The 17,395-nt window shown below is 37.3% G+C and overlaps 1 protein-coding gene across 4 annotated transcripts in view; it reads right to left on the minus strand.

Annotated features, from left to right (window-relative positions):
- LOC664460 (hemicentin-2) overlaps window positions 1-17,395 on the minus strand; it is a 229,093-nt gene that overhangs the window by 1,894 nt on the left and 209,804 nt on the right. For 3 of the 4 annotated variants that reach the window (XM_064355823.1, XM_008197721.3, XM_064355822.1), the window contains exons 9-13: window positions 15,247-15,406; window positions 4,366-4,662; window positions 3,978-4,316; window positions 805-1,137; window positions 1-110 (exon numbers count right to left, since the gene is read on the minus strand). In XM_064355823.1, coding sequence (XP_064211893.1) covers window positions 1-110; window positions 805-1,137; window positions 3,978-4,316; window positions 4,366-4,662; window positions 15,247-15,406 — 1,239 coding nt within the window. Of the gene's footprint in view, window positions 111-266; window positions 438-804; window positions 1,138-3,977; window positions 4,317-4,365; window positions 4,663-15,246; window positions 15,407-17,395 lie in introns of those variants that run through there. The other variant, XM_015981870.2, reaches the window with a different exon arrangement.

A 17,395-nucleotide genomic window follows, 5' to 3' on the forward strand; every position in this document is an offset into this window, starting at 1 on the left:
AAAGTTGGGGAATGTCGGGGGGCTGTGCTGCTGCCGATTCCGTTCTCCCGTTGAGGGGGTGAAAAGGGCATCAGGTCTCGGCAGCCCGGGTGGCGTTGTCGTGTCAGCACCTGTTAACGTTACACCTATCTTATTTCTATGGAATTTATTGCTTCCACTAAACACACGGCTAATATGTTACAGAACAGACAAGTTCGAGGCCGGGATTATTACTTTTGGGTTCGACTGGATGGCGGCGAAGAGGAGAAATAAATAAAAATGCATGGTTGGTACAGTATAAAGTTTTTATTAATACAGGGTACAAAAATAAATGGGTTTTTTTAAGTGCCTCCACTTGAATATAGTACGTCGCTTACAATAACTTATTGTGCTTTGTATGGATTGTCTAATTTTGAAAGAATTTTCTTAATAAAACTTTCCTACAGAAACTCGTTTCGCTGAAAAAACACCACGAATCCATTCAGTAAATCAATATTAAATGTGGAGCAAGATACTACAAGCGGTGCACGAGATGTCTAAGTGCCCTCTATTTATATTTACATATTTGCCTTGAGCAACAGTTGTAGTTTTCGCGCGGCGAACTTTCCCAACACGGGCGACTCGTTAAAAGCACTTTTTCCAGCGTTCGAAATTTGCATTTTATGGCCTAACCACCAAACTCGCCATAAGTCACACGAGACCCAACTACCGCCCCAAATTTACTTCCCTCAAGATGATCGACCGGTTGGGAAACTTGCCAAAACCGCTACACAACCAGCTAGATTTTCCCGAAAGTGGTGAGCGGGTAATATTTCCGGGACTCACCTCTGGGGGTGTTGAGAATATCTGGTTGCCTATCTACGGACGAATTGGCGGAGGGCTGCGTGCCGCAGTCCGCTGCCGGTTTCAGGGTGTACGCCACCACGTAGCGATTATCTCCCGTGTTGATTTCCAGCATCGATCCGGGCCTGGAGGACTGGCCCGGAACTTTGGGCTGCTTCGAGGGGTCCAGCTGGTAGCTGCAGTGGCCACCGCCGCAGTGCCGGTGCTTCCGGCGGACGGCCAGCACGACGATGAGCAACACGGCGATGCCCAGAGTCAGGAGCGACCCCGTCAGGAGGGCCGCAATGGGCAGGATGCTCATATTGCTGCTCCCATCTGTGGAAAAGCAAAAACAAACAAAAAGGGTTGCGCCTAAGGGGCTCCATTAATGCACAATTAGCTCGAGTTCAGATAATAAGAACATTTCGATGAGATGAAAATAGCTGCGTGGGAATTTACTCTCAAGTTGCACGTATGATTTATTTACGACCATCTCAATCAAGTTAAATTGTTTGTATCCTCGCTACGTCTTTAGGGAGGTTACGACATGTACTTCCGAGTTCCCACTCTAAATACGGGAGGGGAATAAAGCCTTTGAATTAAGTGTTAAACGAATAGAAAATAACTTAGGGAGAAAGTGGATATTCACTCTTACGTGTGTCTTCGTATTAATTAATAAGCTAACTACCTAAAATAGAGAAATGTTAATTTTTAAATTTCCATATTTCTAATTTATGACGTTAGCAACTATTTGGTTTTTTTTTGTATGGAAGAAAGAAAGTTTTGCTTGTTTTTGGACATTAATTTGTCAGTTATTTATTACAAATCAAAATAAACGTAATAGTTACAAATTCTGGTCGTGATGGAAGGAAACTAGAGCTGGGTTGATTTCTCGTGCAATTAGATTTTCTTGTACGTGGTCGAGTTGGGCACAAAAGACATCCGATGAACAATTCCGGATGACATCAAAAAAATTCAAAAGCTTTTTTTGGGTGAAATCCTGTAGCTTCACAAAATTTTCTGTACCTACATCAGTTGGTTTTGTCCACAGACCTCCTATCTAATATCTAAGTTACGGACTGTTTCAGTTACAGTATGCGTCTGTTTGAATTTGCGTTTTTTTTTACTTTTTTTGCCATACGCACTTAGTACCACAAGTTCTCCCAATAACAGGAACAATAATTGAAATGTGCGTACTGCGTTAAATTGAGGGCAACAGAATATAAGCTCTCAAAAAATATTATTAACTTGTCCTGTCATGATCTACTATGAAGGTCTTTTTAGTCCTCTGAACATAAAACGGGCAAAACTTCTTTCTAACGTAATATACGAGTATTTAGGTACTTGGGGCACTGTAGAATAACAGATAATGGAAAGAGAAATGTTTGAAAGTAATAAAAATAATAATAATCTTTATTACCCATCAGATATCATATTACAAATCCAATTATATGGCAAAATTACAATAGCATTATGTTTAACAAAAGACTCTAATTAATAAGAAAGTAAGTACTCAGAAAATGCAAAAATGAAAAATATTATGAATTATGTGTGTATGCAGCAAGTTTATTGGAGAAACTAGAAACATTTACGTCACAATGAGAAGAAATCAGATTTAAAAAATGATACGCAGTAAAGGAGTGAAGTAAAGAAGATTAGCACGACAAATATTTATGTTTTTTAATTTTCCCAATTACGACAAAACTATTCGAAAAAGTGGAACTATTTTGATTTTATCTTATGTAAGATGATCCGGAAAATCGACTAGCTTTAAGAAAATCGCCAAATTCCCAATAGTATTTTAATTACATATTTTTTTATTTTACCTACTTTGTTTTATGAGCAATTTGCGTAAAAACTATTAAAAAAATAGATAATTTAACGAGCTTTCCAAAAATAGTAAGCATCATATGGTTATCTCTAATAGGTCGGAAGTTATTAGAAATATCCCGGGTACCACAAATCGCCAAAGATTGGATCAAATACGTTGAAGCTGTCATAAGACAAATCAAAACGGTTTGTTCCATCGTAAAGAGCAGATCAAAATCTATAAAACAATTTGAGTTTTAGGAATTTTTTTCTCTAAATTTTGATTTTTGCGGAGAAAGTATTAACAATTTTTATTTTTTTATTTTCCCAATTACGGCAAAACTATTCGAAAAAGTAGAACTATTTTGACTTTAACTTACGTAAAATGATCCGGAAAATTAGTTGGCTTTAAGAAAATCGTCAAATTCCTAATAGTTTTTCATTATATATTTTTTAAATTTTACCTCTGTTTGCTTTTATGAGCAATTTGCGAGAAAACTATTAGTCTGAGAACAATGATCTTTCTTGAAAAAGATAGAAAGATAAAAACAGTTTACTGACGGGCAGAACGAGTAGGATACATTAAACTTTCGAAGGCGTAGAAAGGGCGGCAAATCAATCAGTCCTCTAACAAGCTTTACTCATACCATGCACAATGCACAAAGTTTACGTCAAGTTTGAGGGTTTGCATATCAAAATTATCTAAAACAGCATTACGGTCAAAATTTCGCAGCGGATCAAATCCTCAAAATTTGAGCAGCAGAAATTTTAAAAATTTTCTTTGAACAGACTCCAAGCTATTAAGGTGCAAAGCATACAAAGAGATCAAACTGTAAAACAGTATTCGATCTTTTAAGTGCAATATACAACATTTTTAAGACATTTTCGTTAGAAAAATGAACCAAACAAAGCAAGCAGCTTGAAAATTGTCACGATTTAATTTGTTGTGCTTTAATGGCCGCGTTCGCCATGCCGAAAATTTCGTGACTACTTGCGTCGATCTGCATAATAATGCGCCTCATTTTCGCCCCAGTACCTTGTATTAAACGATCTGATTGCGACATTAAAAAATCCCCACACGAGCAGGCGTTCCCCGCTTCTTATTATTACCCAAGTGCGGTGCAATTCACGGAAATGTATTGATTGAGGCTAATGCAGCGCCTTTATTGTGCGGCTTGATTTTCTTGGCGTGCGGGAGTTAGCATAGAAAAGTTGAAAGCACAAAGGAAGCTCGTATCAGAGTGGGTTAGTGGGGCAAGTTCTTTAAACGGGCGCAGTGAAGATTTTCCCTCAAGTATTCGCTTTTTCGAGCCCGAATATTAAGCGAACGTAACTTTTCGCTGCATTATTAATGTCCAGAGGCCTACCTGTGCGTTTCTCGGCGTCGTTGAGCATGATGTCCTCGAGGACGAGCTTCTCGCTGCGGCCCTTCGCGTTCTGCGCGTAGACGACGATGCGGAGCGAGGGCGGGAAGCCGTCCCCGGAGGGCGGCAGCATCTCCCCCAGGTCCAGCCGGAAGACGGGGACGTCGGACTCGGCGCTGCTGAGGTTGAGCCGCAGGCGCATGGTGTAGGCGTCGTACGCCTCCAGGATGAAGCGCTGGGGCAGGCCGCCGTCGTAGCCGGCGCGGCACTCCACCTCCAGCACGTCCGAGCTGTGGTTGGTGGCGGCGCGCAGGGTGCAGTTGGTGAGGGGGCTGGGCTTGGCTGGGGGCAGGGGTGTGAGTCTCGGGGGGATTTTGCGGAATGTAACTACCTGCGGGGACCACTTGGAAGACGCAGGGCTCCGCCTGGCGCCCGATCGAGTTCTTGCCCCAGCAGGTGAGGGTGCCGTAGTCGCGCTGGGAGGAGGTGGTGTACATGAGCTCGCTCACGTTGCCGATGGAGGCCGAGATGCGGGCAGGAGACACGTCGAAGCTCTCGCCGCTGTTGTTGAACTGCCAGACAAAGGTTACGTCGCTGGGGTCGGCCGACACGTGACAACGCACTTTGATCACCTCGTTGAGGGAGGCCCCGATTACAGCCATCTCGGTGTCGCGGCAAACCGGAGCATCTGGAATTAGAACGGCTCCGTGCCAATAAAACATTTTATATCTCAAAAGAAAAAGAAAAAAATTGTACCACTTTTCCGCAAGGTTTTATAGGTACAAATTGTCACTATTTTAGTCCCAATATCACAATCAATAATTCAGAAAGTACTGCTCGATTAATTAATTTACTTGCAGTAATGCGCTTTTTTGAAAGTTCTGGACTGTCTTAAATCAACGTTCGCGTGATTTTTTTGGGTTTTCCAAGTCCGCAGTGTTTAATTCCGGGCAGATTAGTTTTTGTCCAGCGTCCACCCACGAGGCAAAAAGTCGCTTTCTCCTGATAGGTAAAACACGATCGATCCTGCCGACTTCGTTCTAACACCATCAGTTGATTTTGTAAGACGTGATCGCATTTGGAATCCCCAGGGTTCAGTTTATGAACCAAGTCGACGTAAAGACCGCACGACAATGCTCCTCAAATTGTTTTCTGGAACAGTATCGGCGTTGGTGCTCGATTGATCGGTTCTGTTTCGAAATCCTATCGATTCTGTTTTAATGATGTTCTTCTCGTTACATAGTTGTGTACAGACGAAAGAATTCAATATTTGCAACGAAACGTCAAACATTTAATTATCTTTCATTCGGTATTAAAATTAAACTCATAAAGTGGACCCACGTTGAAATATTAATTTTCTTAAATATCAGAGAACTTGAGCGGAAAATTAAAATGTGCCTGAAAAATTACTTTGTTGTTAGACATGAAAGGATGCAACCTGCCATAAAAAGTTACACTTAAAAAGTAAATTACAGGTAAATTGGTCGGGGAGGTGGGAGGGAAGCCGAGATAAAGCGAAATGCAAGTCGTCTACTTTTTTCGCTCCAGTCTGACATACTTTTTATTGAAATAATTAAAATCTAGATATTAAAATTAAATTTTACATTTTACATAAACAAACTAGCCTTGGAATACTAAAATGTTTTCCAGACTTGTTTAGTATGATAACGTTCAGAACGTTACATCTGTTAGACATTTTTATTGTTTGTTATGCAAAAATTTGCTTTTTATAAAAAAAAATTAATAAACACTGGAGTTTTAAAGAATTAAATGAGCAGAAGCTGTGAACACATGAAAAAGCTATAAATGAACAAAACACGTTGAACCATTCGTTTATACAGCACATCACTGACTGTTGTTAAACCGAATAATTTTAAAGATTATTAAAAAATCTCATCAGAGCGAAATAGTACGTCAATATTTTAAGCTGTAAACACGGTGTCCTGAGAATCACTGTTAATATGGAAAATACTGTCAAGCAATTTTATTAAAAAGTTATACAATAAATGCAGAAAACACAAGTTTGTAATTTCCTGGACCAATAAAATGCGTGCTTTTTTCTAAAACCGTGTTTGTTTTTAATACAAACATCAACATGTTTACTTGAATAGAAAAAACAGTAGGGTAGAAGTGAGTATGTTGAAAAAAGCACGTGAATTTTTACCCGCAACAATATGGTTGAAAACACTTATTACAAACAATTTCTTGTTTGCCGAGTAACCTGTTTTTAACCCAGCGGTTGAAAGCTGGCATTTGTTTAACGCGATTTAAATATCTCATGAAAATGTTGCGAAAAGTTGCCACAAACCGAATTGGGCTATTCATGTTTATTCATTCACTATTATAGTTGGCCCATAAGCGTGAAATTTGCACATAAACGTGCATGTTTCCGAGCGCGAGCCACACACGTAGATATATTTAATTTAGGAGCTTATATTCATCAGCAGCACATCCTGGAACCCTTTTCGTCTTTGTTCGCTTTTAAAAAAATTGAAATTATCTGCTGCTCCACCTGCGAATGCTCCCGCGTTATTAATGTATTTTCCAGGGGCAATAACGGCGTCAGCACGCCGAGCTGCGCCCCTGTCCATAAACCAGCAGCGAGGAACGAAACCAGTCCCGAAAAAAAATTATTGTGAATGAGAGCCGCCGAGCATAAATTCGCCATTTGAAACCGATACTGTTGATCCGCACCAGATTGTTTGTAAACATGTATATCGTTTTCACGCATGGCTGCGACGATGATCCGTCATTGAATTCGGTCGGGAAATTGACGCTTTCCGCGGTCATGCACCAAGCAAACAATTTCCCAAATGCACCGATGATTAAATTTAAATGGAGACTAATGGCGAGTGCACGGCGTCGCACATGAAGACGCTGAATTATTATGATGGAAGGGGTGGCATCCGCGAGCACGCAGCCACTGCTTTCGGCACGACTTCGTGGAGAAATGCGATACGAAGATATTAGATTCGCCTTCTTTATAATGTATGTGGTGCCGAAGAGGACACGTCGGGATCACTTTTGTTTCGGAATTTTTCAAGGAAATGGTAAAGCGCAGAGCTGTGATTACGTCAAATATGCGGATTTACCACAGAATTAAGATGCTCGCGTTTCAAATCGCACTTAACTACGTGCTACTCTTTTATTTAGTGGCGAAAAAACTAAGCCGCTTTATCGCGAAGCTGCAATTAAACCCAAATCCGACACGGAAAATTTCTAAAGTCTTCTGCTTAAAAGATACAATTTGCATAGTTTTGGCGGTCTACTCAGCCACCCATTATTTTTTAAACAAAAGTTTGACAACAAATTTATTATTGTCTGATTACAATGTAAACATAAAAAAATAATGCAACAATGTTCAGAGACTACGAAAGTAATGATATTTTTATTGATTTAATCATTAAATCATTTCTGTTAATACCTCCGTTTTTCTATAAAAAAAACATATTTTCTGTAATTACGGTGATTCTACATTTGCATTTTAAAGTCACTACATACTTTAAAATAAATAATTTTTGTTGTTGGTAAATGTTAAAAATGGTGGATGCGCCGGGAAAGGTTAAATTTTCTCTTTCTTTGACTTGATGTACAACACCTTTGTTATTTTTTTTAATAAATGATGTAAAATGGATTGAAAAGTTCTGTCTGTTATTGAGTTGTAATATCGAATGATCCATCGAAATTAAAAATTCAAAGCTTTGGCCAATCCGGGCCATCTCTAACCCCAACTTCCGATAAATCACTGGGAATAAATCCCTGGTTGGGGTCATCCGGCAGAGGTTGACGTGGCCGTTGTGAGGTGACGTTATCGAGCAGGGCTCGATATAAGATGGTATCGAAAGAGCAACCCTTCTTGCGGCTATACGTCTTTACAACTCGTTAGAGATGCAAATAAGGCGGCTATGGCAATTTCCTACCTCGACTGTGGTAATCTGTAATCGCGAACTCACTCTCCATTGTTCAGTAAACGATTGTTCCTATAACCTTCGCCGACGAAGCCACTATGGCAAAGCTGATTATCCTTTATTACTATGTGCTCGTAATCTCGGTATTGTGAACGTCTCGCGAAATTAAAATACTTTGTTCTGATAATTTTTTATCCATTTTATGGCCCGATATTGCCATCAACAAATCTAACCGTGCGAAAAAATTCCGAGTATGAGTGCCATATATCGCGTTTTAAAATTTATGAGAATCAAAACCTACTGTGAACTGCTTTGGGAGTGAAGTCCGCCGAAAGAAATAGAGCTTTATGAAACGAGCGACAAGCAATAAGCATCAATTACTTTGATACAGACGGGGCGAAATTAGAGCTGACGTTGTTTATAAGACGTGGAGACATATGAAAAATGAACTATTTGCATGTAAAACAATATTAAAGATGCTCGTAATACATTCTTTTAAACGCTCAATATTGTGTTTACAGGACAAAGGAAATACCCCCATTGTATCCGGCGTATATGTGTGTATCTCCATTTTGTTCTTTTCAAGCTTATGAAAGCCGTTTTGTTGAACGCTGCTAGATTAAATTTCAACATTGTTGTTCGTCGAGCATTGCCTCTAAAATGCAGATAATTGAAATCGGCGTTGCGAACTTTTATAATCAACGTGAAATTAGCAACGCTGCATTATCGTCCCCGGCATTGTCCTGGGACCGATTCAACACTGGAGCCTCTCCACCGCTGATGACCATGCAAAGTGCACCACTCGACGACACTCGACGTCTCCTAATTGATATTTTATGGTGCGTTTGTGGACCGCTGTACAATTTATGGAGCGATTTGCGCACCTATTATACGGCTCGCATCGAACATTCCACAAACCAATAACAAAAAATACCTCACTAATCCCACAATTGCGCCATGTTATTCATAATGCATAAACAAAAGCGGCCCTTGATGCACTTTTCATGTTAAATATCGATTTATGTTTATGGTTATTTATTTAATTCCTGTACCGTTTGTAGTTACCTATTCACTATCACAAAACTGGTTGTGTTTACAAGCAAAATGTTATAAACCAAAATCCAAACACACAAAAGGGTTTTGCGTGATAAAGCTGTTCACATATCATGCGTTTTATTAAAATAAGATATTTTAACTACAATTTGTTGCTCTATAACTCTATACAGTTAGTCGTTTTGTTAAGCCAGTTTTGAGGCATCTGTAGGAGCGTGCAGTGCCGAAACTAGGTACTACTTGACTATAGGCGAGTTTTCAGTTTGGCGCCCTTATTAAACATAATTTTCTTAATACTACATTGCTACTATTATAATTTCTGTTAAAGACATCTCTTACAGAGATATAAAAACCAAAAAATTTTAGACTATGAAAACCTGAAAAAAAAAGAAAATGGTCCTGGTCTCAATTTATTAGACATTAAATTATTTAAACAATAGACACACATTTGATTTCCAATTTGCCTCATAAATACATAAAGGCATAAATAATAGAAAAAATAAGACCAGATATGTAATTCAGTAATAATAATGTAGGAAGCCGCTAAATTTAATCCAAACATTGAAATTTTTAAAGAATCCTTTCTTGCTTTCGCACTGGCAAATCATTTATTATTTTTCATCATAATTTTAACTTAAATTTTGTTTATAATGCTTAAACCTAACAGACATCCTCGTGCCATTGACGATCTTATTTTAATTTTTAATCATCACTTTTAATTTTGAATTTTTTTTTGCAAGATGCACTTGTTACTGGGTTTATCCAGTAAACATCACACCCGGCTTAAACAAAATTTTGTAAAAACCTAGCACCGCTAGCTGGCTATAATTCTGCTTTTTTGAATTTTTTTGAAAAACGGTACTCACGGTTTTTTATTTGGTCTTTGCCGTTTTTAAGCCAATTTCTCTAATTCACTTGAAATCAAATTTAACACAACCACTAAAGACTCAGTGACATGACTCAAAAGACCAAGAGCCATTTTGCTGATGACATGCAAATTGAACTAATTCTTGTAGTATACAGTTGCTTATCCAGCAAAAGGTACTTAATCTCTTATTGAAGAGTTATCAGAACTGAAATTGATTAACTAAACAAAGAAAGTCACGTACGTTATCAAGATATAACTTTACAAAATGAGTTTTTCATAACAAACGCTTCTGCAAAATCATTGTTTATAAGGTTGCACAAATTGTGGTTTAATTGAAATTTGGAAAACAAAACTATAGCTAATTTGGCGCCCCTTGAGGCTGCGCCCCTAGGCAAGGGCCTACTTCGGCTATACCTAGTTTCGACACTGGGAGCGTGGGTTAAAATAACGTTAGGCTGTCAACGAGTAGATATCATAATGATCTGTGACCATCTGTCACAGAACTTTAAAATTTGCCATTAAATTCAACACTCTTGTACTCCTGGAGCTATATCACAATAAAAAATATTAGCAAGAAGAGTTTTACTTCAAGAAAAAGGCTCAGTTGTTTAGTCGTATCTCGAAACACATTGTTTATTAAAAATTAAATGATAAATATAATAATAGCACACACTTTTACTGGGAGGTTTGTACATCTATTGAAAATTCACGTTCTTCCTCTAAACACACCACTCCTAATTTACGAACACCAGATAGCCCTGAGACAACTACGTTCCCAGTAAGTTGTAGAAGTTTTTTTTCTAAATTGTTAAGGGGTTTCCCAGCTTCGCCACCTCTTATTTGGTTCATATTGTATTGAATTTGGTACTCAACCTTTCTTTTGCACCAAACATTTCCAATCTGTGAAATCTATTCGGGTAGGACCACCAGAAATATTTAACTTTTGACATAATTATTTGGGTCGCATTTGTTTGTGCGAATACTTCATGTTGGTCCAATAATAAAACAAGATAAATACTAAACTGTGCTCTCGTGGTTTTTCCGTTGCGTTTCTTTAATGAATTGAGCATTTTGAAGGTACATTGGCTAGTTTGTCATTTTTGTAAAAAATAAATATTGTTACTAGAGAAATTATTTAAAAATGTACTACCCATTTAAAATTTTTTTTGACTGTGTCGTCATTTTTTAGATCGTTATGGAAAAACATCGATCACAGTTACAAAATCAGCTTTCTCTCAAAAATCGTTATCTGATCGATATTCTCACATAGCGATTCTCGTTAAATACCGATCTCGATAAAATAACGATAAAGTTACAAAATAAGCCCGTAAGTATTACAAAATCGAATCACACTGTTGTCACACTGTTGTATATTAAAAACGATACTTTTGTTTCTTAATGTCATTCCAATTGTTTCAAATCCCCTAAAGCTCCACTTTGGTTGTTTGAAGTAATTGGATTATTATAAATATAACGTTACAAAGCACCGGCAGAAAAACAGTTCAACATGTTGGTTGCAAAAAAGCATCGATTTTGTTGGCAGCGTTTTGAAGTGTGTAAAGTGATAGAGCTTTGTGCGGCATTGCAGGGTTTCCATAATCTAGAAAAGACAGCTCGTACGAATTCCTCGTTTAATTTATCCGATCGAACCGCCTCGTAAATAATATTTCGTCGACGTCGAGTTCGAATTCGGAGCAGCATACGGCATCGAATTTATCGTCGATGTGGCCAAAATCGCGCATCTTGGAATGCCTGTGTCGCGTATTAGATTAATGCGGCATGCAATTAAATGCATATTTGCGTTGCAGCACGTACGTGCTATAAATGCGGGCGAGTGCATTACGCCGTTCTTGGACACCTGTTCGACTGGATGCATGTCCGCATAATACATCACTCGACTCGTTTTAGGCCCGCATTCCGGCGGAAACTAGCTACCTATCAGCTGAATAGGCAGATTCACTTTGGCGCCCTTGTGTAGGGATTTTTTATTTTTATTCTGTCCCGTTATCGTGAATACGTCGTACATTACTTGAAAAAATTAAACAAAAAAAAAACAGTTTTGCTTGTGTGCTTTCTCTTTATTATTTATTGTATTTATATTTTCTGCATTGTTTATACTGTGTGGTCTTGGCCTGTACGAGTTCGGCGGGTCTTTGGTGGAAATTGTAATTTGTGCCATCAACGGCAGGGCTCGTGTCATTTCTGCAACCTCTCGAATTGAAAGTGGAGATCTATGCGCCGTATAAGTCAGACGCAAGAGTGCGGCGTCAAAGACCGCCCCCCGGGGACTGAATTAATCATGAGCGAGGTAGCAGCCAACTGCAGGCTTCATTAGATTGCCGATATTAGGCTAATGCGATTCAACAATCGATGACGTTCGATTCCGAAGATGGAATACTTGCTGGTATTTATGATTTAATTGTGCACACGCCTGGATGGAAAACTCGGCGTGCACTTCGTGCACTTCCACTTCCAATTTCCGACTCTCATTTAACAAATTGGCGTAATCACGAATTGAAATTCGTGTTTACCCTTTGATTTTTTCCCGAACAAAAGTGAAACTCTGACACAAATTCCGTAATAAAAACGTTTGGAAAAATCGTACGTTTTATTAAGTTTATGTTGAAAGTCACGCGAACTTTAAATATTTCACTACACAAAGGTCACACGAGGAAATGTCGAAGTTGAATCCGACAGTGGGAAAAAATCTACACACTTTTTAGAGCAACCACGTACACTTAAGATAATTCACGTCGTGACAGAAAGTTGCGTCATTGGTGGTTGTTCCCTAGGGTTCACATGTCAATCTGACTAGACCCGCTTAAGCTGGTCGCACAGGGATTACAAGTTGTGGTCGTTAAGCCCTACTGCAGGTCACCTCATTTGTACACATTGCATATTCCGCACCACGCGTCACAATCACATTCGGTCATTCCCTTTAACCAGATGGTTTCTTGAACACCCTTCTGCTGCCATTTGAAAGACCCCGATTAAAACAACTCGTAAAAATTTTTTGTTTTTATTACGAATAAATACGACTTACCATAATAATTATTTCCTTGAAAACCAATTAGACACGTACTAATAAAATAAACTAACAGTTACCCTTATTGAGAAAACTCAGAATATTATTGTTTTAATGTAAAAAAAAATATTAATTTTCCCGGCGCATCCACCATTTTTCAACATGTAGGTAACTATAAGGTGGGGTAAAAGTAATGTAAATTGGTTGGCATATTGTTAAAAAATACAAATAAATGTGTTCTGTTTTCTTAGAAACATTATAAATAAGTGTAAAATTGATGACATTAAATTAAAAAAATAATATCGGTCACATGACCATCTCCAGAATTCGAGCGTTTTACGACATTATAAAATCTGACTGCAAATTTGTAATTTTTTTTCAATAATTCCTTTTAATACTTGCATGGTTGTGGTTTGTTGTGACAAAAGTGAGATTTCAAAAAGCCCAAAGGGAAAAGTTTGGAGTCGTCAGATCTAGCGATCTGATCGCCAGTTCATCGTCACACGACCGGAAATTGGTCAAACAAGAGGTATAACAATATTTCCGCGGTCTTCAGGTGTGTAGGTATTGCTTACTGACAATAAATTCTCTATCTTTTAACAACATGAGCATCAAAGTACAATGAGATTTGATGCCATTTGTAAATATTATGGCACAATCAAACTATGACATTACTTTTGCCCTACCGTGTATAGTAAAGTAACAGCCACCCGTTTCAAGAAAACTCAAAGATTTGTTGTTTTAAGCTAAAACATTGATTATCCCGGCGCATCCACCATTTTTCAACAAGTAAATACAAATGATGCGCTTTTTAATTTAAAACTTTTCAAGTTATTTTGGAAATAACATTGTAAAACTTATGATTAAACAATATTAAATTAGTAATTTGCAGGTGCTTCACAATTTTTTTAACCACATAAATACGACTCACCATAATAATTATTTCTTTGAAAATCAATGAGACACGTACTAAAAAAATAAACTAACAGTTACCCTTTTTAAAAAAACTCAGAATATTATTGTTTTAATGTAAAAAATAGTTAATTTTCCCAGCGCATCCACCATTTTTCAACATGTAGGTTACCATAAGGTAGGGTAAAAGTAATGTAAATGTGTTCTGTTTTCTTGGAAAGATTATGAAAAAGTGTAAAATTAATGACGTTAAGTTGAAAAAATAATATCGGTCACTTGACCAACTCCAGAATTCTAGCGTTTTCGACATTATGAAATCTGACTGCAAATTTCTGATTTTTTTTTCAATGGAAATTGGTCAAACATGAGGTATAACAATATTTCCGCGTTCTTCAGGTGTGTAGGTATTGCCTACTGACAATAAATTCTCAATTTTTAAACAACATAAGATTTGACGCCATTTTTAGAAATTATGGCATAACTAAAGTATGACAATACTTTTGCTCTGCCGTGAATAATAAAGTAACAGCTATCTGTCTTAAGAACACTCAAAACTTCGTTGTTTTAAGCTAAAACATTGATTAGCCCGGCGCATCCACCATTTTTCAACAAGTAAATACCTGTTCAATTTAGAACTTTTTAAGTTATTTTGTAAATTATTGTAAAACATATGATTAAACAATATTAAATTGGTAATTTGTTTGAAAACAATCTGTCCGTAGATACTGGTTGTGTGCACATTATTCAAATCGAAGCACTTATACAGGCAGTTAAAAAGTGTAATTATCCAACTCTCGCAACTAGCATTTTTATTTCCAGTGTTTATTTTCCGGCTGCACTAATTAAAAAGATCAAACACCATGCATGCTATAAGTGGCGTAAATACGTAATTGCACTATTGTTTTGTATGAAAGAGTTCAAATATTTAGATATATGAGTTTATTCCACATACAATAAAGTATTTGGAGTGGAAAGACTACTGATGTCAATAATTTCGTTATTAATTTTGTGTTATCTGTTTTGAACATGTTATATGTGACCTTTTACAATTGAAATTTCGTATTTAACGCCACTTGAAAACAGCTACCAAAGCAAGATAGAGTAAATAATTTCACATTGTTCGCTCTTTACAATGGATTTGTTCCGCTTTTAAGATTTGATTACCCAGTTTGTTCACAACTTAATTTAATCATTAGATCTGCTTATAAACACGCCAAAATTGTTTAATTTTTTACAATCAGTTTCGACGATAATTACGTAAAAATGAGTGCACAAGCGTTTGAGACGTTAAAATGTGTGCAAAAGTGTGGATAATTGTGTTCGTTGTTACCTGTATATAACGGGTAATTAAATAATTTGTGATTTAATTTCATTTCATTCCCCTGTCGGGAAACACGTCGACGTGGCACGCAAAAAGCACGAAAAATCCCCGGAAAATTAATTGCGTTGCAAGTATTAGCGCTAGGCAGTCGTCCTCGTCGCGGTTAATAAATCACTCGTACTTACATCTAACCCTTAGCATGACAGGATTGCTGACGTTCTCCCCGCGGGGGTTGGCCGCCAAGCAGGTGTAGGCGCCGCTCTGCCACCTCGTGACCCTCTGCAGGACCAGGCTGTGTGTGCTGATGATCACGCCCGATGACATGTTCTGACTCACCAGCGTGCCCTGTTGATACACCATCTATTAGTCATTATTAAGTCGAGGGTTGGTCCGAGAGTAATAAGCAATTCATTAGGGCCGAGTTCGGGCCATGCCTCGATTAATTTGAATACGGAATGGATACGTTTCGATGGGAAAATATCCGGGAGATTTATCGCGGCGTGCTGAACCTCCGGCCGGAATTAGATTGCAAAAGGGTATCGTGCTGGAAGAAGTGCATTTTCTATTCCGCCAACATCACTCGCTCTTTATTTCACTGTTAGGGCGTTATATTTCCTTCACGCCATGCCGTATCAAAGTAACGACCCGTTTGGGGTTCGATATCGGAATGTATGTTTACACAACACTTTGTTGCGATCTACGGCCCCACGCCGCTTGAGGAGCCCGCATACAGGGTGTTCCCGCTGCGAAATCGCCTAATATACCACTTCATAAAACGGCCAAATTGATTAATCGTTGTTTTCATTAAAACTCAATACAAACTTTTTCCCCTCGATTCAAATTAATTGGCCTGAGTACGCGAGAACTTTATGTGGAACACCATAAATCAAAAATAATAATTTGCCTTCATCAAAAATTAATTTCGACTCAGCACCCATTAAAACGATGACTTTGATAACTGCGAGAAGTGTTGTAAATTTGCTAAATTAGTACATAACGTTCCATTTTCATGAATATTGAAGTGCACTGTTTCATTAAACAAAGCGACGACTTCCCGCCTCTCAACAGTCGAAGGAACGGGATTAAGATATCCTTGATATAACATTTTATGTGTGTCACTACATTCCTCCAAATTAACGGCGAATAAGTGACTTGACAAAACTCCTGCTCTACTAAATTACTGAGATGAAGAGGCTCTTTAAGACCCATATTATCAACAACACAAATTAAAAAAGTACCTAAAGTACAATTTAATTTGGTCGAATGTGGTATCAATTTTATTATTTGCTAGTGCAAACGTTATGAAAAAATAATACAATCTCAGTGTATTAGTGCATTTAATATATACAATAGTACAGTTGAACAAAGTGAAAATGACGCCACAATAAACCAGCCTCTGCTGAAGAGGCCGATCCTTCTAACCGCAACCAGACAGGGTCGCAAATTATCGGATTTCAAACTAAACGTAATTTCAAGATAAACTCCTTTAAGAGCCGGTTTACAGAAAGTAAAGTTAAAATTTAATTTAGAATTAAACTAATTCGAATTAAGTTGCCATTTATTTTCCACTGACAAACGTCAAGTTGAAAAAAGAAAAAGAAGAAGAACATTTTGCATTAATTATGAAAATGACGAAAAAACAAATCATTACTAATTTAATAATTTTTTTAATTGTGGTTCCAAATAAATTTAATTACAATTTTTTTACAAAATGGGCTTCCTCTAAACTTGATTTTATGTAAAACAAGATACATTAAAAAAATTGTTTATTTGTGAGAATAAGGTGTGCCTTATCGCCAGTGGTTTCATTCTTTAAACAGAAAACGAAATTAAAATTTATTTAAATCAGATTTAATTCGAATCAAGTTGCCATTTATTTAGCTTTGGGAAACGTCAAGTTAATCGCGAATTTTAATGAATTGCCATTAAAACTTTTTCTAAATCGGCTCTTAATTTTGCAAAACGGTTAATAAAAAAAGTATTATATCAATAATAATAATTATCAATTTATTTTCATGATATTAGTTATAAAATGGTTTTTACTTTTTTTACTTAATTTAGTGTTACAAATATCAAAAAAATATTTGTAACAGAAGTAAAAGACTTCAACCAATGATTATTTTAAATTATTATTAATTAATTAATAATAAATTAAGTATTAAATTAAAACTGAATTTTGTTTTCTGTAAATCGGCTCCTAGAGGAATTTATCTTGAAACTCTTTAGTTTAAAGTCCATTAATTTGCGACTCTGCCTGGTTGCGATTTTAAATGCCGACCTCCTCATCAGCAGGGGCTCGTTTATTGTCGCGTCATTTTCACTTTGTTGGACTGT

Source organism: Tribolium castaneum, chromosome 3 (assembly GCF_031307605.1).
Source record: "Tribolium castaneum strain GA2 chromosome 3, icTriCast1.1, whole genome shotgun sequence".
NCBI lineage: Eukaryota > Metazoa > Arthropoda > Insecta > Coleoptera > Tenebrionidae > Tribolium > Tribolium castaneum.